This window comes from Thalassophryne amazonica, chromosome 6, assembly GCF_902500255.1.
Source record: "Thalassophryne amazonica chromosome 6, fThaAma1.1, whole genome shotgun sequence".
NCBI classification, from domain to species: domain Eukaryota; kingdom Metazoa; phylum Chordata; class Actinopteri; order Batrachoidiformes; family Batrachoididae; genus Thalassophryne; species Thalassophryne amazonica.
Genome location: NC_047108.1, coordinates 88,700,333 through 88,722,295, shown reverse-complemented (window position 1 = coordinate 88,722,295; position 21,963 = coordinate 88,700,333). Strand labels below are relative to the sequence as shown.

At 40.4% G+C, this 21,963-nt stretch overlaps 2 protein-coding genes across 2 annotated transcripts in view; one reads left to right on the top strand and one right to left on the bottom strand.

Annotated features, from left to right (window-relative positions):
* Positions 1 to 3,264: 3,264 nt before the first annotated feature.
* Positions 3,265 to 10,050, top strand: LOC117512600 (rhodopsin-like). Its single transcript, XM_034172735.1, has 5 exons — positions 3,265 to 3,723; positions 3,811 to 3,979; positions 7,049 to 7,214; positions 7,909 to 8,148; positions 9,862 to 10,050. Exons 1-5 carry the CDS (start codon positions 3,363 to 3,365, stop codon positions 9,988 to 9,990), a joined length of 1,065 nt encoding a protein of 354 aa, XP_034028626.1. The 5' UTR covers positions 3,265 to 3,362; the 3' UTR covers positions 9,991 to 10,050.
* A 2,803-nt stretch (positions 10,051 to 12,853) lies between these two features.
* The window catches only part of plxnd1 (plexin D1), a 218,689-nt gene continuing 209,579 nt past the window's right edge, over positions 12,854 to 21,963 (bottom strand). The window contains exons 34-36 of the mRNA XM_034172730.1: positions 17,649 to 17,789; positions 16,507 to 16,581; positions 12,854 to 13,896 (exon numbers count right to left, since the gene is read on the bottom strand). Coding sequence (XP_034028621.1) covers positions 13,780 to 13,896; positions 16,507 to 16,581; positions 17,649 to 17,789 — 333 coding nt within the window. The 3' untranslated portion in view covers positions 12,854 to 13,779. The remainder of the gene's footprint in view (positions 13,897 to 16,506; positions 16,582 to 17,648; positions 17,790 to 21,963) is intronic.

Genomic DNA, 21,963 nt, shown 5'->3' with positions numbered 1-21,963 from the left:
AAAATGATTGTTGGTCTCTTATTTATTTCATTTTCTAAATAGAATAGCACTCATGGGAGTGCATATATGTCATGAAATGTCCAGTGCAGTGTTAAAGCTACAGTGTGTAGGGTTTAGTGTCATCTAGTGGTGAGATGTTGCAGATTGCATTATGCCATTGCATCATGATTTTGTTTCTCTCCACGCTTTCTCTTTGGCTATGGGGATCCATGTGCCCTCACCTTCTCTTGTGACCAGCAATATGTATGATCCTCCGTATCCCGTAAATGAGGATTTTCAAACGTATTAGCCTGCACTAGCAAGCAGTCGACAGTCAAACTGATTCCTTTTTTTTCAGTCTTCAAGCTACGTTGCAAATAGCAAATGCAGAGTACCTTTTGGGCTACAGTATCAGCATGACAACACCCATGTAGATCAATAGCATTTATTCCAAGCTCATGAAAACGATTGGTTGCAGGTAGTTGTACACTAATGAACATACCCCATTTCTGCTAATAAACACTCCTAAATCCTACAGTAGCTTTAAAATTTGTGACAAATTCCTATGTAGATCTGCAGTAGAGCTGTTGTGGCAACACAACAACTAATTTTTCAGCAGGTCTGCCCTATAATGTAATGGCTTTTATTGCAGCTTGCACCGTTTCATAGTGTTACATTTTTTTTTCTTGGCTAAAATGTTCTTACCGTTTATTTATTTACTTATTTATTTTAGATTGTCTTCAAAAAATTATCTATTTATTTCAGGCCGAGCACATTTTAAAAGGCATTTGTTAAAATTCCCCTAACCCCAAGAAACAACTTGTGTTATGATTAAAAATTATCAGAAAGTATCCTGGCTCCACACCTTTGGATCTGCACCAGAATATAAATATCTGTCCCAGGATTTACTCAACCTTTAACAACAACAACAAAAAACTTTAATTTCCTGGTTCTGCCCCATTTTGCACCCATAAACAAATATTTTATTTTATATTCCGTTTGTGGGTTTTTACTAACTCTACAAAGAAACCAACTGCCATGCAGATGAAAATAACACTGACACCCGCTGACATCTTCAGTAATAATGACCACTTTGATTCGTGCTTGTGAGTGCATGATCGTGAGCAGCATCCCTCTGTGATTCTGGCTGATTGTAAGTGTGAGGCTGCAGTGTTGCATCATGTAGTGGTTTAAAATCAGGTTTTTGCAGATACAAATAAGATGAAAGGCTAAAAAATAAAATTTTGACTTGTAGTTTTCTCTCTCAAAAATTCTTGAAAGGGTAGTTGTAAAACAGCTAACTGATCATCTGCAGAGGAATGGTCTATTTGAAGAGTTTCAGTCAGGTTTTAGAATTCATCATAGTACAGAAACAGCATTAGTGAAGGTTACAAATGATCTTCTTATGGCCTCAGACAGTGGACTCATCTCTGTGCTTGTTCTGTTAGACTTCAGTGCTGCTTTTGATACTGTTGACCATAAAATTTTATTACAGAGATTAGAGCATGCCATAGGTATTAAAGGCACTGCGCTGCGGTGGTTTGAATCATATTTATCTAATAGATTACAATTTGTTCATGTAAATGGGGAATCTTCTTCACAGACTAAGGTTAATTATGGAGTTCCACAAGGTTCTGTGCTAGGACCAATTTTATTCACTTTATACATGCTTCCCTTAGGCAGTATTATTAGACGGCATTGCTTAAATTTTCATTGTTACGGAGATGATACCCAGCTTTATCTATCCATGAAGCCAGAGGACACACACCAATTAGCTAAACTGCAGGATTGTCTTACAGACATAAAGACATGGATGACCTCTAATTTCCTGCTTTTAAACTCAGATAAAACTGAAGTTATTGTACTTGGCCCCACAAATCTTAGAAACATGGTGTCTAACCAGATCCTTACTCTGGATGGCATTACCCTGACCTCTAGTAATACTGTGAGAAATCTTGGAGTCATTTTTGATCAGGATATGTCATTCAGTGCGCATATTAAACAAATATGTAGGACTGCTTTTTTGCATTTACGCAATATCTCTAAAATTAGAAAGGTCTTGTCTCAGAGTGATGCTGAAAAACTAATTCATGCATTTATTTCCTCTAGGCTGGACTATTGTAATTCATTATTATCAGGTTGTCCTAAAAGTTCCATGAAAAGCCTTCAGTTAATTCAAAATGCTGCTGCTAGAGTACTAACGGGGACTAGAAGGAGAGAGCATATCTCACCCATATTGGCCTCTCTTCATTGGCTTCCTGTTAATTCTAGAATAGAATTTAAAATTGTTCTTCTTACTTATAAGGTTTTGAATAATCAGGTCCCATCTTATCTTAGGGACCTCATAGTACCATATCACCCCAATAGAGCGCTTCGCTCTCAGAATGCAGGCTTACTAGAAGTTCCTAGGGTTTGTAAGAGTAGAATGGGAGGCAGAGCCTTCAGCTTTCAAGCTCCTCTCCTGTGGAACCAGCTCCCAATTCAGATCAGGGAGACAGACACCCTCTCTACTTTTAAGATTAGGCTTAAAACTTTCCTTTTTGCTAAAGCTTATAGTTAGGGCTGGATCCGGTGACCCTGAACCATCCCTTAGACTGCTGGGGGGTTCCATGATGCACTGAGTGTTTCTTTCTCTTTTTGCTCTGTATGCACCACTCTGCATTTAATCATTAGTGATTGATCTCTGCTTCCCTCCACAGCATGTCTTTTTCCTGGTTCTCTCCCTCAGTCCCAGCAGAAGACTGCCCCTCCCTGAGCCTGGTTCTGCTGGAGGTTTCTTCCTGTTAAAAGGGAGTTTTTCCTTCCCACTGTCGCCAAGTGCTTGCTCACAGGGGGTCGTTTTGACCGTTGGGGTTTTTTACGTAATTATTGTATGGCCTTGCCTTACCTTATAAAGCGCCTTGGAGCAACTGTGTTGTGATTTGGCGCTATATAAATAAAATTGATTGATTGATTGATAGTTTTTCGGCTTAAAGTGGGTTTTTCATGTCCACATGCAATTTGCTTACCCTTGCCTTCAAACAGACTGTATGATAATGCATTTGCATGATAGATTTTTTTTTGGGGGGGGGGGGGGGGTAGCTGTGGTTGTGACCTTTGACCCTATGAATGGTGAATGCAGCATTTTTCTGCATCACTGAATTCTCTTTATTTTTTGGAATCTTTATCTTGTGAAATACTTTTACCTCTTGTACTGCTGCTGTTTGTAGACTTGAGAGCATTAAATCTTTGCATCACGCGTGTTCTTAATCCGGCCGGCCTGTTAAAAGGTGCTGCCGCACCTCAGGGGGCTGCAGGAGATATCGACCTCCTCGACCTCTGCTTCAGCTGCTTGACTCATTTGCAGGGCAGAGATCATTTTCGTTTTGCTCTCCACAGCAGTCATGAACGGCACTGAAGGACCTCATTTTTACGTGCCCATGTCCAACAGGACGGGCCTGGTGCTCAGCCCGTTTGAGCACCCTCAGTACTACCTGGCTGAGCCGTGGAAGTACTCTCTTCTGGCTACCTACATGCTGTTCCTCATCATCACCGCCTTCCCCATCAACTTCCTCACTCTCTATGTCACCGTCAAACACAAAAAACTCAGGACCCCGCTCAACTATGTGCTGCTCAACCTGGCTGTAGCTGATCTCTTCATGGTGGTGGGCGGCTTCACTGTCACGCTCTACACAGCCCTGCATGGATACTTCAGCTTGGGCATCACTGGCTGCAATATCGAAGGATTCTTTGCCACCTTAGGAGGTAAGATGTCGGAAAGCTGCCAAGACATTTTTGGAAAGTGTGATAATACAGTCTTGTATGATTAAAAAAGTATGTTTTATGTCCCAGGAGAGATTGCTCTTTGGTCTCTGGTGGTTTTGGCTGTGGAGCGTTACTTTGTGGTGTGTAAACCAATGAGCAACTTCCGCTTTGGAGAGAAACATGCCATTTCCGGGGTTGCATTTACATGGATCATGGCTTTGACCTGTGCAGCACCTCCACTATTCGGATGGTCACGGTAACGTATGGTTCTAATGTGGAAACTGCAAATATTTTGTCATTCACATAATATAGAATGTCATACAAAGGCGGATCTAGGATGGTGATCAATGGAGCTATGATTCCCCCCCCCCCCTTCCAAGTTTTGGTATAACTACATCATAACCTCATCAGGAAATTCAACATCTGATTTCAGCCTCACTTTCTGACCATCACTACCATTCCAGATCTTATAGCACCCCTAGTTTCTCTAGCACCTGTGAGCTATTATTTACATATGCAGTCCACCAAGGGCGCAATTTAGAACTAGAAATTGGGGGGGCAAAGTGCGAGGCCCACAAGGCCAAAGCCCATAGGCTGGGAGTCTGGGGGCCGCTTTAGGCCCCCAGAAGTCAACGGTTTCTAGATAAGCTCAGATGCATTCTGATCATCCAGAACAGTAATTTTAATGTTTTGAGAAGACCATAAAGTGGACACCATTTGACTTATGCAATTTGAAACTGTAGATATAAGTACTTTATTCTAAGAATAGCCAGCATTGATTTTATTAACATCCTGGTGTAAATAAGGTATCACCACATGTGTAGAACTAAAAAAGAATGATAGGTTGAGTTTTCATTAAAAAAAACAACTGCAATGTGGTAAAATGTATTCATAAATATGAAAGAACAGGCTCTTAATAATTATTAACTATCGCATACTGTATTTTTTTCTCAAGATTTCTTTTTGCATAAGTTTGAAAAAACAACAGATCATAAGTTTATGATAAATTACTTATCATGAATTTAATTTTTGAAGTGGCACTAATGACAACACTCATACTGAACATAATTTCACTTGCATAGACTGATTTTGGAGATCAAGCAATAATTGCAGATGGGCTTTCTGAGGTCCCAGATAGCTTTTCTGATTTCCTTTTCTAACTTTCAGAATTTAGTAAATTAGCATATGGTCCATTGATACTTATGTGTAGACACTAGTCCCTAGAGACAACTATTTTTGGTTTCAAATCTAGGCAAATGCAGTCCCAGAAAATTCCGAATGTGACAAACAAGAAACAGGTGTTGTAAACAAGTCAATGCTGCTAAAAATACAAACTTGCAGAAACAAAGATACTATTCTGACATGGCTTGCACATAAGACTGGCATAGCATGTTTCAAGTACACACATATATGTCAGAAGGTGGGAGGGCATACCATATTCTGTCCCCCCTGATTGAAAAGGTGGGGGGGACATGTCCCCCCTATCCCCCACCAAATTGCGCCCATGCACTCCACTCTGATTCACTGAGCAATTTCACACCACTCACATATCAGAAGACATATTTATATATTTTATGTATTATAAAATTCATGTATATTTACAAGGGGATGTCAAAAAGTTTTGAGCATCGCGCATTTTTCCCAGTCGGATATTACAATGCATCACACTTGATCTACATCAATGCCTTAGCTATTTCATGTCGGATCATATTGCTCACGTCAATTGTTGAGGCATAACACTGTGTGGAAGAGACGTACTCTCCAGTGTCAGTTGTGGCATTCTGCTTCACCAGGACAACGCACCAGTCCACACCAGCCGGGTTGCCATGGACGCTGTGTGTGAGTGTGACTATGAACGTCTTCCTCACCCACCCTATTCTCCAGACCTAGCCCCTAGCGACTTCCACCTCTTTCCCAGGCTGAAAAAATACCTTCGCAGCCAGAGATTTGTGGATGATGATGAGCTGACTTCTGCAGCGGAGGGCTGGTTAGGGGACCAAGATCGGTTGCACTCTACCGATTGGGTGTCTTTCTGTTTGAGGCTCAAAACTTTTTGATATCCTCTCGTATGTTGAAATATTTTTGTTGATGTTTCTGTTTTCGCTTTGTTAGGTTGGCTTTATTATTAAAGGATCATTACTGGTCAAATAATTCCACCCAGGAATCAGAACCTGGAAAAATTAAGGGAAACTTTGCTGTTCAGAAAGCGATCAGAAACAGCTCCACCTAAAGTAGTGCAACTCCTTTGTTATATGATTTGCTGTTCAGTTTTTTTTTTTAAATGATTCTATCTGTAAGCTTTTAAAAATTTTCCAAAATTTTCCAAATTTCTATTTGTTTACTGTCTGAAGGGTAATTGCCATGTTAACAATTTCTTTTGTTAATTTTATCTGTTGTGTATTGTATGTATGTAGTAATAACATGTATGTAGCACACACTTGTAATTTACTTTACTAAAGGGAAGCATAGTCTTGTTTGAGGGCAGGTGGTAAAGGGGTCAGATATGACGCATATGATGTAATTTCTCTACTTCCGGGGACAGAAACACGGCACTTTCTCTGGGTTTTTGGACAAATTGCATGCAAAGAAAAAGTGGCGAAGTGGTGGAAAGTGGACATGTGTTGCGGGTTGTTTATGACCTGAAGCTCAAATTTGTCGAGGCGGTTTTGCAGGCGAGAGAACGCAGCGACATTGGTTAGCTGTGTAGGCTAACACTTATGGACATGACCGCTCACATTGGGGTCATCTTCCCTCCTTCACTGGGACCCGAAAAAACTGCAGTTTTCGCAACTGCTTCAGTGATTGCAGCCGAAAACACAACAGTACACCATTTATCTGTGTGAAGTTATGCTGTGTATATATTGCACAACGGGAGCGGCTATCCGCATTAGTGGTCAAATCCCACGATATCACGCAGGGTTCAAACGAGACTGCGGTGCCCTATTGATATTTGTTCCCATTTCTTTCATCTCAGTATGAATGAAATCTCTGGAGCCACCACTGACCTTACAAATGATATTGAAAAGCCAGCAGTAAATACTGTATGTGATGATGTAAATTTTCATCAGTGGTGGAAGAAATAATCAAACCTTTACCAAGTGTAAGTAAAAGTACTGCACTATAAAAATGGTAATGTGTTGCATTAATGTGTTCATCACCTTCGAGTTGCAGTTGCTAAATGTAGAACTAAAGGTACATTTTCTTCTGAGATGCAGTGGAGTAGAACTATAACTGAAAAAGAAATACTCAACTAAAATTCTAGTACTCCCGTAAATGTACTTAGTTACTTTCCACCACTAAGTCCTACATTTATATTTGGCTGCAGGTACATTCCAGAGGGAATGCAGTGCTCCTGTGGGATTGACTACTATACCCCCAAGCCGGAAATCAACAACACCTCATTCGTCATCTACATGTTTGTCCTCCATTTCTGCATCCCGCTTGTCATCATCTTCTTCTGCTACAGTCGCCTGCTGTGCACCGTGCGAGCGGTACGAGCACCACTGCCAGATGCCAGGGTTTGATACCATGTTTGTGCCTGCAGAGAGGACCTTTCTTCCACCTTGCTCTCCTGCACAGCGAGGTTTGGAGCAGAGCAGTGTCTCTGGGGATCACAGGGATTTAAAGGCTCAAGGACACTTCAGGAGGGCAGATCGTTGCCAACACAGCAGCTTATAACCATGTGTTCCATCTGAAGGACAATCTGCCTGCTCACCATGTTGTTCCAATGCTCTCATTAATGATATATCAATGCTAATAATTTATGTGTGATTAGAAATCATGCAGGATATTACTCTTTCATCTTGAAAGACATGTGATAACATCACCGGATTGATCTGCAGCTGATTTGACCAACTGCATTATGGCTATATTTGTATATATACATTAAAACATTTGTTTTATTTAAAAAAAATATTATTTTACTGACATATTAGTGAAAGAAAAGCATTAAATACCAGATTCATGCAAAAACAGGAGGGTGTTTAAAAACGTTTGCATGCTAATGGAGATTTGTAGAAGTTGGCTTAGTGATGGTTTTAACTCAGTGTTTTGACCAAGTTTACATCTGTGTTCACATTATGCTTGCAGCACATGTATTCTAGTAAAGTGATTGTTGAGAAACCTTTTGTTTTGGATTCGGATCAGAGTTTGTGTCTAAGTCCAGCTGTGTCTGTCTGAACTCAGGCTGCAGTCCAGCAGCAAGAGTCTGAAACCACCCAGCGAGCAGAGAAAGAAGTGACCCGCATGGTCATCGTCATGGTGATCTCCTTCCTGGTGTGCTGGGTTCCTTATGCAACAGTGGCGTGGTACATCTTTGCCAATCAGGGAACCGAGTTTGGACCGGTGTTCATGACAGCTCCAGCCTTCTTCGCCAAATCTGCCACTTTATACAACCCAGTTATCTATATTCTGCTAAACAGACAGGTACTTTGTTCACGTTTTATTTTCCAAGGTTTTGGAAAGACCTAGGCATGTAACCTGCACATACAGTGAGTGAATACATAGAAAAATGAGTCTATCTCCAGTTTGCGAACACTATAAAAAAAACAATAAACGAGGCCATCTTGTAACTCACAAAATGAGGACAAACTCATTGAAATTTTGTGAAAGTTGTTGCGCCAGATCAATCCAACAAGCAACTTTATTTTGCTTATGGAATATAGCATAGACATGTCTGCCACCTGCTGGATGGTTAGTAGATGCTGGATTAATGATGGATTAGGAACAGGGGTGCTTGTCAGTGTGACAGACTAACACTTCCATGCAGAAATTTACTAAATCGCAGAACACCCCACTCGACACCCAACCCTGTAACTTTCTGATTGTTTAACAGTTGTTATGTTCTAAAACTTAAATAACACTACCATACCTCCACACAACCCTGCAGAAAGGATTTTGTCTGAGTTTGTCTTAAAAAAAAGACAGCAAGGTCTATTGTGGCACACAGTGAGTGGGGTCTGTAAGAGAGAGAGAGGGAGAGCAGTTCTACACAGAAATTTCCAAGATTAAAGAAATAAATTTATCTTCTGATTGTTGAACAGTGCTTATGCTCTAAAGCTCAAATAACATGTCATACCTCCACATAATACTGCAGAAAGGAGTCAGTATGTCTTGAGCTATGTTAAAAATAGAATGACTGATCGAATATCATAGTGTGTGTCAGAGAGTGGTTCTGCACAGATATCTCTAAAATTAAAGTAAGAAACTGTTATTTTGAAACAGCACTTATTTCCTAAAACTCAGCACAATCATACCTCTGCATAATCCTGCAGAAATGATTTCAAGATTAGAGGATTCTTTATTGTCATACCATATATGCTTCTACATGACATGATACGAGATTACCTTTCAAAAGGTCCTGGTGGTTAAATAAACTAAAACTAGACTAGGGAATATAAATAAATAAGAGCAAGAATAAAATAAAATAAAAAGCAACACAATTGGAACAAGCAGCATGACAGGATTATTGTAAAAAAAACCAAAAAATTATATATGGTTGTGCACCTCAATTGTCCAGTTGTGCAGATATACGATTGTGCAGAAATCCAGTTATTGTGCTACAGTAAATACTGGTGTGCAAAAAGCCAAGGTGTTGTGCAACCAAGGTATTAACAGGCGTTTATCCATCCGAGGTAGTGTAGTTAATGTTAACCTGTTTTGCCCCACTGGCAACAATTGTTGCTGAAGTGTATTGTTGTCATTTTCTACTCACAATAAAAAAAATCTCAAAGGTACTAATGCAACTTTTTCCACTTATAAAAAAAAAATCTGGGCATAAACGGGTTAATGTGCAGGAAGAAATAGAGCTATAGTGCTCCACCACAACTCAACAGCCTTACAGCCTCTGGAAAGAAGCTGTTTCTCAGTCTGGTGGTTCGGCACATGTTGTTCCACAGCCTCCTGCCCAAAGGAAGAGGAACAAAGATGTGTGGGGTCTATTTTGATGCTGGAGGTCCTTTTCCTGCATCTGTTTATGCAAATGGCCATGATTTTGTATGAGTGTATGGGTTTGAAGTTACACGTGGCTATAAAATTGTTTGTTTGTGAATTTATTTCATTTCCTTAGCCTAGCCTGTTTGTAATGTTGCTTGGTGTGTGATATTACATTCTAACCCACTTCTTCTTAATGGCTTTCAGTTCAGGAACTGCATGATAACTACAGTGTGCTGCGGAAAGAACCCGTTTAAAGAGGAAGATACCGTCGTGACTACCACCTTCAAAACCCAGTCTTCCTCCATCTCCTCCAGCCAAGTGGCCCCTGCTTGATCTTTTCTTTCATCATGTGTCTCTCTGCAGTTAGAGCTCTGCCTCTTGATTCACCTGTCTGTGTTTTTTTTTTTGTACGACTGAACTCATAGCAACACTCAAGAGTCACTATGTGTGTTTTCAACCATTTATGCCTGGAAAGTGTTAAGCTTGGTTCTCCAAGGTTAACTCAGCATCACTAGGGAGGAACTCCAACTGAGCGTGTTCCAAGATCCACATTAAGCAAAAAAGTCACATCACTGGTCAGAAATGAATAAAAAAAAAAAAATCCACAATCATAAAGGACACGGCTGTAGGTGCATCCCAACTGGCAGCGGCTACAGATAAGTCATTTCCACGTAGTGGAGCTCTGACACTCTGGCTACAACAGTACCCAATAGCACCATACGGTGATTAACAATGTATCATAGAACTACTACTACAGGAAGGTGATGGTCTAGTGGTTAGCACTGGGCTTGAAACCAGAGGATCCTTTGTTCAAATCCCAGCCTGACTGGAAAATCACTAAGGGCCAGGTCCTTAAGGTGTGTAGTGAGCGCCTTGTATGGCAGCACCCTGACATCGGGGGGAATGTGAGGCATTATTATAAAGCGCTTTGAGCATCTGATGCAGATGGAAAAGCGTTATCAATCAATTTTTTTATATAGCGCCAAATCACAACAAACAGTTGCCCCAAGGCGCTTTATATTGTAAGGCAAGGCCATACAATAATTATGTAAAACCCCAACGGTCAAAACGACCCCCTGTGAGCAAGCACTTGGCTACAGTGGGAAGGAAAAACTCCCTTTTAACAGGAAGAAACCTCCAGCAGAACCAGGCTCAGGGAGGGGCAGTCTTCTGCTGGGACTGGTTGGGGCTGAGGGAGAGAACCAGGAAAAAGACATGCTGTGGAGGGGAGCAGAGATCGATCACTAATGATTAAATGCAGAGTGGTGCATACAGAGCAAAAAGAGAAAGAAACAGTGCATCATGGGAACCCCCCAGCAGTCTACGTCTATAGCAGCATAACTAAGGGATGGTTCAGGGTCACCTGATCCAGCCCTAACTATAAGCTTTAGCAAAAAGGAAAGTTTTAAGCCTAATCTTAAAAGTAGAGAGGGTGTCTGTCTCCCTGATCTGAATTGGGAGCTGGTTCCACAGGAGAGGAGCCTGAAAGCTGAAGGCTCTGCCTCCCATTCTACTCTTACAAACCCTAGGAACTACAAGTAAGCCTGCAGTCTGAGAGCGAAGCGCTCTATTGGGGTGATATGGTACTACGAGGTCCATAAGATAAGATGGGACCTGATTATTCAAAACCTTATAAGTAAGAAGAAGAATTTTAAATTCTATTCTAGAATTAACAGGAAGCCAATGAAGAGAGGCCAATATGGGTGAGATATGCTCTCTCCTTCTAGTCCCCGTCAGTACTCTAGCTGCAGCATTTTGAATTAACTGAAGGCTTTTTAGGGAACTTTTAGGACAACCTGATAATAATGAATTACAATAGTCCAGCCTAGAGGAAATAAATGCATGAATTAGTTTTTCAGCATCACTCTGAGACAAGACCTTTCTGATTTTAAAGATATTGCGTAAATGCAAAAAAGCAGTCCTACATATTTGTTTAATATGCGCTTTGAATGACATATCCTGATCAAATATAAATGCAGTCCATTTACTACTTTACGGGAGGTTTCAGAAAAACCTCAAACAATATAAAATTACTGATCTTTTTGTAGAACTTGCATTGCCATTTTTAATTTTGATGGAAATTGCACGAGATGTTTGGTTAGTGGCATACCACAGAAAGTAAAAACAGATACGTTATGGATAATCAACACATGGGTTAGTAGTAGTAATGCATTTCATACACTGCATACTGAGGTCTGTCGTAGCCGCTGAAAAAGTCAGGGTGCCACCATGTGGAAATGTAGCCGCTACCACTTGAGAGATGGCTCTTGTACCCTTAGCTAAGATTCATGAATAATGGATTTAAGTAGCAACAGTTTTAAGCTACGCTATAGTGACTGGAAGTACTGTAGTTCTTGTTTCTTTGTGCATGTGTTTTGCAGATGTAGCTGTGAAAAGGCAAATGGAGAGGTTTCTCACTCTCGCTACTATGTGAGGTTAAGGTATGAACATTTTGCACATTTTTAAACAGTTTAACGCTCGACAGGGACATGTTTTTAATCATTTAAATCAGCCGTATCAGCTGACGCTAATCCAGGCAAAAGTTTTGTGAGCAAAAAGTCAAACTGGAATATATATTACTGTAAATTAATTTTAAACTATCAACAGTATAGTTAGTATTGGTTGATCAATACTTGTCCTGCTTAAACTCCTCAGCTACACCACTATGGCAGAAACATAAATCCATTTCTGGTCAATATATCAGACCTTTAAAACAGTTGCTGCTTAAACTCATGAATAACTGCTGCAGGGTTTCAAATCTGTTCACAAATTCTTCAGTGAAATTAGTTTGAAATTTGTTAAACTCAGGGGAGTTGTGAGAGCCGTCCTCTGGTTTGTGAGAGATGAGCGCAAACACGTGGAATGGAAAAGGGACACTGTACGGCGGAGAATACTACAATAATGTGTCTGCTCTGGCATGTTTTTGTTTTTAACTGATATATGTGTATTATAGGGGGCGCTATTATAAAGGCTTTTAGATATTGTTCCTGCAGTTAAAAAATAAAAATCTCATCACATCTTTCACTTTGTTCATTTTAGAAGGTCTCCTGAAAAGGTCCAGATGTATTTTACAATCTTTATGAATTCTATACCAGAACTTACCAGCTTTCCAATGTTAAAACTCTTCATGTTGTGACACATTCAGAAAATAAACAGTATAAAACCTAATACAAAAACAGTTTCACAATTAGACACATTGAAATCCTAAATACTGTAATTTATTTCACAAATCATTTGGCATCACAAATACAGTCATGTCAGACACTTCTCCGTTGATTATACTGAGCTATTTTTTTTCTCCTTAAAAGTAAATTTCCCTCTTGTAAATTGCTCTCATTTGTTTACAACCACACAATACAGATGCAGCTCTTCCCAGTGAACTACATTACATCAGATTCAATACTTTTCAGTCATTTTGCAGCAATTACCTGTGGATAAAAATGATTTATATTCCTCTTTCCACTCCTCCTCCACCCATCATCAACCTGCAAAGCACACTGGGAATGTTGTTTTTCTTTTCTTTCTTTTTTATGCTTTGCAAAGCACCAGTGGTAGTGAGTCGTTTGTTTTCCACCAGTCACACCTGAGAACATTGCAGGTTTTAGGGCATGGGAGGAGTTTATCCATCTTCCTGATGAACAGGCCACTTAAAAGCATTATAGCACATCTATAAATATTGCTATGGACATTATAATACAGTACAGTGCATCATTGGCTCAATCCCTCAGGTAGAGGGTCAGTGCGTTAAGATTGCCACCAGGGCTTTAGGTCCCAGTAACTGTGAAGACATCCAGAAAAGAGCCCCATCTCCAGGCTCCAACACCTTCCCTCCGCCTTTGGCTGAAAGCATAGTTGAGCCAGACTGGAACTCTGTCCGTAGGAAAGAGAGAAACCACACGGATGTGCACAATGCCTCGCAAATGTACAACACTTGAGAGGTGAGTTTGAGTCCCTTATTTGGCCATGTTTGTTCCAGTCTGTGGTTATTCAGATTGGGAACAATAACGACACTTATGAAGGCTAACTCCTAAGTGACGGACGTTCCCAAATGACTTCTGTCAGTAGTGAGAAGGCAGCTGGCAGCAGGAGCGGGAATGGCTAGTAGAAACGACAGCGACACGTTCAGGCTTCACTGCAGCACTCGTAGATGTTGTCCTCCACGAGCGCAATGACCTGCTCGAACTTGTGATGTAGCTGTGTGCGGCGTGCAGTCGGGTTCGACTCGAGCGCGTTCACCACCTGATAGTTTCAGACAGAGGAAAATAAAACACAACAAAGATTACTTGCATTGGTCATTGCACCTTCATGAAATGAACAGAGGGAGGAAATCAGCAGTGATGGGCACAATTCTGAAAATCCGCTAACCACTAATTAGCGAGATTAACGTTTTTGTAAGTACAATCAGTTTTTGTAAGATGAAAATCACAAGTTTCGTCCTGTTGGAGTTTAGATCATAGATGTTAAACCGATTCCAGAAAGGGCCAAGAGACTGCAGGTTTTCTTTGTATAACCACCAACTCCACCAGGTGATTTCACTGATGAACTCATCCCATCTGCTCAAACTGATCAGTAAAATCACCAGGTTGCAAAGAAAACCTTCACCCTTTTGGCCCTTTCTGGAATCAGTTTGACACCTATGGTTTATATCATTTGCACTGATATCACAGGGGATATTTTACTGATAACTATTGCAATATCAGAGAACAGTAGAGTTTCCATTTGTTCATCTGTTATTTTTTTTTGTATGTATATAAAGTTGTCCTGTCTTGTTAGTGGTGTCCTTTCCTGCTGCAGTATTTAGTTGTACATCCTGCAGTACTAGCCTGGTAGCTTCTCCTGACATCATCAGGTTGAGCCACTTTTAATATTCAGCACGTGGCATGTTTTTCTGCACAGATAGCTGTTCCATTTTGTTGGCTAGTGAGCCTGCATTTATAATGAAAATATAGTGAAGATTTGTATGAGTCTTTCTGTTGCATTAGCCAGTATTAGCATTAGCAACTTTGACCTTGCTTCCTCACTCTTCACCTCCTAAATTGCTTTCTGGGTCGACAGTAATTCAAGAACACCCAGGTGGTTTTACCAGTTCTGACAGAATAGTAGAGAAGCTTGAATCTTTGACTGGACTGGGTTGCTTGACGCGAGGATGTTTCGCTTCAAATCACAGAAGCTTCCTCAGCTAAAATTCTTGCTCTGGTAGTCTGACTTCCATCTTGACTCTTGTAGAGAAGAATAAAACAGAAGCCAACAAAAGCTGGAGTTTTTAACCTAACCAGACCCCTCCTACCGACAGGCCGACTGCTACAGGCTAGTGACTAAACAATAGCTCTAATTAGCACCTATTGTGCTCTAGTTAGCACCCTCCTAATGACAGGGCAGCTGTCCCTCCTAATGATGGGACGGAAGTCTCTCCTGATGGCTCCCTTGACGACTCTCCTGATGACGTGAATGACTCATTACCATGAACAAAAGACTGAAACTGCTTTGACCTGAGTACCCCATTGTAAACAGGGGACAAAGCATGTCTGAGACCCCCTCCCCGGTTAAGGCTGGGTTTCAACTGTTTTACAAAGAATGCTTCCTTGATACCTCTCTCAAACCATTTCTTCTCTCTGGCTAAGATTTTAACTTCCTTGTCCTCAAACATGTGGTTAGTGTCTTTCAGGTGGAGATGAAGGTGGAGGTCGAAGATTCAAGCTTTTCTACTATGGAAACCACCTGGACAACTGAGAGCCTACACAGAAACATTCTGACAGAATATTTTAGTCAAATGTCTCGTTATTAAACGCAAACTATTAAACTGGCGTTTAGGAGTGAATGTTGGTTGTACGTATGACATGCTAGCGGATCTTTACAGGCAGCCGCTTGTCCACATTGTCCTCGTATCCAGATGTGTTGCATTATATGAATTTAGTTAATTTAATAAAAGTTAGAAGTTAGCTGTAACTTCATCTAGATTTGTTAGCAGTTTATTGGTTTAGCGTTATCACAGTGGAAATCAGCCACCTGCTTTCATATGGAACGACAGAAAGTGAGTTTGGAGGAACCTCCTCTTCTGCCTTCACGCATGCCTCCACACCACAGAAGCATTTGCTCTTCACATATTAATAAAACCCACATCTGCTCTGTTTTTCATGCCCTATGGTTGTCACGGTGTCAGAGGGATTTATTGGCTCTTAGCAACAGCGTGCTAAGCTGGGGTGAGAGAATAGGCAATCAGAGGCCATTCACAGAGCTCTGTGAATCACCATCTAAGCCTCTGGTCCGTGTCAGTACAGTAGTACGACAGAGGAAAGCAGCTAAATGGTGTTATTATGAGGGCGCACAGTCACTGCTGACTAAGCCTCTGCACAAAATAGCCGTAACATTAAGGGAGACATGAGGGAGGACAACACGGGCTGAAGACGGTGAGTTGAGAGTGAAACAGGAGATAGGAAAATAACAGTGTCATATAGCTGATAGCGGCGCGAGGCAGTTACAAGAAGAGATGTAATCAGCACATTGCTTTGTTGTGAAAGCCGTGGTGCATGTGGGCGCCGAAACACAGACACAAAAGCGCCTGCAGTTGAAATCTGACTGACAGCGTTTCCTCTTTGAAAATGGCAAATAAAATAATCATGTAGCGCAGACAGCCGAGGCATCTGCTGCCCAACCGGGTGAGTGACAGGTTGTACCACTGTTCACAGTGCGTCAGGCCGCTCAGCATGCACGAGGTCTTCCTCACAGATGCCGCATGCTCTGAAACTTAACAGAGACTACAGACTGAGGTGTCAGCAGAAAGTGCACGTGCATCATGACTAATCCAAAAATGAGATCAGAAAGCTACAGACATAAAGAGACATCGCTCACCTGGTTTCGGTATCTCTTGGCGTATTTGTAGATTTCTGTCAAGGCCAGGTTGGTGTTAAATTCATTTCTGTATTTCTGGAACACAGACAACAGAGCAATGGATTGGTCTACATTGTAAAGTACAACAACAGTGCACACCTCCACCAAGGTCCAACACCCCCCACCCCCTTGTGGTTTGACCTTTATCGCTTCTCATTGTGCGAGGGCTGTTCCTTTGATCTCTTCTGTCATTCTTAGACAAAAGAAGGCCTTGATTCTGATCACATAACTTTGACCCTTATTGATGACCTTTAACATGTTCACTCATCTTTGATCCTGAATCCTGATCTTAGATCCTTCCTGGTCATCTGTGACCCCAACCCATGGTCATGATGGTTGACGTTTGATGCAGACTGCTGAAATAGTGGGAGCCCTTATCTCTGATCCTGATTCAAGTGTTGACCTTGACTGCTGACCTTTGCTTGTGATAGGTTTTGATCCAGACTACTAATGCCACGTCGTTGGTACTGAATTCTAAATTTAGATTCTAATCCCTAATCTTTCACCATGTCATTTGGTCTTGATTGCTGAACTTTATTGCTGTTTGATTTCATTTACTGAACATAGATCTGAATTGCTTATCTTGTGCGCTGACCTTTGATCCTGATTGCTTACCTTTAATCCTGGCCACTCAATTTTGATCAGGGTCTGAAATCCTCATTAGATCAACTTTGATCCAGATTTAATTTTTTTTTTGTCCAATCTTTGAACCTCACAAAGGAGGTTATGTTTCCACTGCTTTTTATTTTTCAGTCTTGCTATGATCCTTAACTCAGGATCAAAGAAATCAGGATGAAGGGATGAATCCTAGCCTTTGATCCTAGCCACTGAACTAATCAGCAATCTTAGATACAGCTCCAAAGGAGTCAAAAAGAAATACCAAAGCTTTATCCTCAAAGATAAAATCTAGCATTTAATCTGGATCTACATCGAAATGTAACCCAACAAGTTGAAGTCTGTTCATGTCCTAGTGACTAAAAAGATACACAAACACAACAATATAACCTCCTCGATGGAGGTAAAATAATGCTTACATGCATCTAATTGTGGGTATTTATCAATCCACGTGACTAATTATGAGATTTTAATAAGCGTTCACTCACTCGTGACTCCTCAGCCAGGTGAGCGTTCATCTCCTGCTCGCTGAGAGGAGGCATCTCCTGAATCTGCTGGTAGTAGCACTGCACTCTCTTCTTGTACTCAGGGATCTCCTTGGCATACAGCAGCTTGTTGGTCGGGGAGTCCTGCAAACAAAGAAACAAACAAGCACAATAAAAAAAGACATGCTTCACATCTTCAAACTCTAATTTAAAATCTCCAGAGGTTAGAATTCAAAGCAAAATGAATAATTCATCACTCAGCTCCAGTGGTATAAAATAAATTTAGTCAAGTATACACATTTTACTTGATCGTTCAAAGTCTTTTGCTACTTTAAACATCTGTTTCACTGCATTTCAGAAAAAAAAGATTTTTGCTGTTGTGGCTATAGAAAGCTAGTTTTTAAACTTTGGGTTACAGGTTTGATTTCCTGGCTGCTGCAGTGTGCATGTTGGCGTTCCCTTTCAGCAAGTCATTGAATTACAAATTTCTCCTCATGTGCACAGAACCTCCTGGCATCTGTGTATGTGCACACATGCACAGACACACAGGTGATTGTGAGGTATTACCGTAAAGGGCTTTGGAGAAATCCACTGTATTAATGCAGTCCATTTACTTTATACTTTGTGGAATTAATATCCATTTTACAAAGCCTGATGTACTTTCATGTATTGAGCCACACAGTACTTCTTAAAGCAGCTACAGTTAGCTCCATTTTTAGCAGGTACGACATTAAAATGCTGCTTGAGTGTTATTACCTCCAACAACCCACAGACAACTGTCGGCCTTATTGTGTACGCAATAACTCAAAAGCTAGACGAGGGATTTCAGTGAAAGTATACGGGGAGACGTTCCTTGGGTCAGGAAGGACTTGATCAAATTTTGAGGCAAATGTGGATCTGATTCAGAATTTTATTTTGAATGTTTTTCCACGTATTTGAAGAACTGGTCTAATGACATCACAAAAGTTTTGTACACTTGATTAAGCTATGTTTTATGATGTCAAAAAAGGACAGAAAGAGTCAGTTTTGAATGTATAAGAACTGAAGGAAAAGGTGCTTTTATTTCTGTGAAATTTTGACTGCAGGACACCGGCTGATAATTGAATAGTTTTATGGTGTATCTGTGCTACTATGACTTCAACTAATCTAATTACTTTTCTCATCATTGCTGAACTCCTGTCCAACCACAGATTGAGTCCTTGATGGAAATGTTTGTGCATTATTGATTAGATCAATTTGCAGTGAGGTGTGACTGTCCTAATAATTAGCTGTTCATCCCGACTGGGTGTTACTCATTGATGAGCTGAGACAATGCAGGGAGGGAACAGCAGCTTCAGCTTCAGCCACATTAAGATGGCATACTATACTAATACCATCAGTTAGGGCAAAATTTACTTTTATTCTTCTTTCCCACTGTCAGTCAGCGAGTAAGATGAGTTACCACAACACTATGCTGTCAATGCATGAAGCCAATACATAATAGTTAAAGCCAGTAATGTTCCGATATTTTCACTGTATGATTTCATTAAGCAATCCTCCCGTTTCAGAAATATTGATTATTGTTGCCTCAAAAGGTGTTTTGAAGATTATGTGATAGCTTTTCCTTTAAACTCTTACTTTAAAATCATTTTCTCATGACCTCACAAAGAGTTGACAAAGGAGTCACACGGTGCATCCAGAAAGTATTCACAGCGCTTTAATTTTTCCATATTTTGTTATGTTATAGCCTTATTCCAAAGTGGAGTAAATTATTTTCCCCCCTAAACATTGTACTCACAACACCCCATAATGACAACATGATTTTTTTTTTTAATTTTGGCAAATTGATTAAAAATAAAAAACTAAGAAATCACGTGTACATAAGTATTCACACCCTTTGCTCAATACTTTGTTGATGTACCTTTGGCAGTACCTCTTAAGCTCCATCAGGTTGGAAGGGCAGTATTGGTGCACAACCATTTTCAGATCTCTCCAGAGATGTTCAACTGGATTCAGGTCTGGGCTCTGGCTGGGCCACTCAAGGACATTTATAGAGTTGTCCTGAAGTCACTCCTTTGATATCTTTGCTGTGTGCTTAGGGTCATTGTCCTGATGAAAGATGAACCATCGCCCTAGTCTCAGGTCAAGAGCACTCTGGAGCAGGTTTTCATCCAGGACTACCATTTTGCCTGTGGGGATCCACCGACTCTAGATTGGTTAGTGTTTATGAAATAGATAGCTGACATTTTTCAAGGGTGGTAAGAAATTTAGCAATGAACTGGAATGGTGTCAATCCAGAATGTTTTAGAATCTCAGGCCTCATCAGTTTTTAGAAGAGGAACTCAACTCTTTTATTTCCTGTTAATTATGTAATTTTTTATTTCCTGTCTTAATGTATATACAAATTGTGTAGGTTGTTGTTATCATATACTCACTATTATTATTATTATTATTTTAATTTTAGCATTACTTCTATTTTGTCATTTTATTTTTAAATGGACCACAATGAAAATAAATGTTTTCACTTTCTTGTGTCATCCATGTATTTTTATCATATTTACAATTATATTATGGACATACATTGAACTTACTAAATAATGTCACACATGCACACTTTTAATATAAAGATGATTTACTGCCCCCTGCTGGAATGGAGTGAGTCCAAAATGTAATTAGCAACGTTAACTAATATCCGTAGCTTCTCCAAAGCTATCAGTCCTACCAGTGTTCTGTTTTGGCAGTGTTCATCCTTGACTCAAAATACATAAGCATACCACACAGGAAATGTCAGTTGTAGTCTGTCTGTGATCGAAGTTTTATACACACACGCATGCATGCACGCACACGCGCGCACACACACACACACACACACAAATAGCTGTTTGTTTTTACCGCATACAGGTGCTTCTAATTTTAGACACATACAGGGTGGAGATCAAACACAATGCACACTTCACTCATGGTATCAGCAACATGAGACTTAACTCAGTCGTGGTAACGGCAACATAACTTAACTAAAGTGACTAAACCAATGGAAGTACAAAATCACAATAAACAATAACACTAACAACACTGTTAAAAGAACATGAACCATAATAACATTTAAAACCCCAACACCCCAAACTCCCATGGTGCATTGCAGCACAACATCCATTGTTTATTGTTAGCTAAAATTGCTAATTTCTCATAAATATTAGTCCTATCAATTTTCTGTTTTTGCAGCGTTCATCCTTGACCCAAAATACATAAGCAAACCAAATGGCAAATGTCAGCTCTCCCCGGTTCTTGTGTGATTGAAGCCATACACATGCACGCACACATGCAAAAAAGAACAAACTTTTTTCACATTATCATTATGGGGTACTGTGTGTAGAATTTTGAGAAAAAAAAAAAAAGAATTTCATCCACTTTGAAATAAGGCTGTAACATAACAAGATGTGGAAAAAGTGAAGCCCTGTGAACACTTTCTGGAGGCAGTGTATGGAGTTGGCTTTGATCCCCAAATCAAACCCAGGTCTGCTAATTTCACAAAAGCCGCACCTATGCCAACAGGGAATAAAATTTTGTTTGTTAAGTCTTAGAATGCTTTCAGTCTAAGTATTGTGGTGGGACTTGGTCATTTCTTGACGTCAGTGGACTCTATGTTTTTAACTAGTTGCACAACTGACCCTGGAATACAAACTGCAATCCTCTCTGGCTACAGTCTAAAGAGCAAGAAACTCAGGAAAGCACCTAACATCACATCCTATTTAGGGAAATGGATTTTACGGACAAAATCCAAAACAATTCTTTCACAGTGAGAAAAGCATACAAGAATGTTAAAGGCATCCGAGAAAGTTGGAGAATGGCTTGTTTTTTTTTGGGGGGGGGGGGGGGGGGGGGGGGGGGGGTTAAACGCTGTTCACACATAGGCATTAATAACTGATATAAACAAATTTTAAAAACCTTCATAATGACATTTCAGCTAAAAATGGCAAAAAAAAAAAGTGTTTTCTTCAAAGGGGCTGAGGCTGAAAAAGCATCATCCAGTTGAAACAATACCGCCCGACCGCGCTCTTTCACACGAATGTTTATTCGGCAGAAAGTGAAGTAGCAGGACTCGAGGTTGTCGGCATATTTGGGTTTTAGTGGTGACTACTGTTGTGAGGGAATGTGCGTGCGTGGGGCTTTGTGTGTGTACGAGGGACTGAGAGAAAAGTAGGGCAGAGAGAAAACAAGTGAGTAAAAAAAGAGACGGTCAGCCTCAGCTTTCAGCATCAGTGAATGTGCTTGCAGCACACCTTAATATTTCTATGTGTCATGAGTCATTTGTGTCACCTTTGCATGTGTGTGTCTGCTT

Bases quoted from the DNA above. Each gene is read 5' to 3' on its own strand.
- LOC117512600 (XM_034172735.1), top strand. From the start codon at position 3,363: ATGAACGGCACTGAAGGACCTCATTTTTACGTGCCCATGTCCAACAGG. The intron at 7,215-7,908 runs GTACGAGCACCA...GTCTGAACTCAG, and splicing joins TGCTGTGCACCGTGCGAGCG to GCTGCAGTCCAGCAGCAAGA. The intron at 8,149-9,861 runs GTACTTTGTTCA...AATGGCTTTCAG, and splicing joins ATATTCTGCTAAACAGACAG to TTCAGGAACTGCATGATAAC.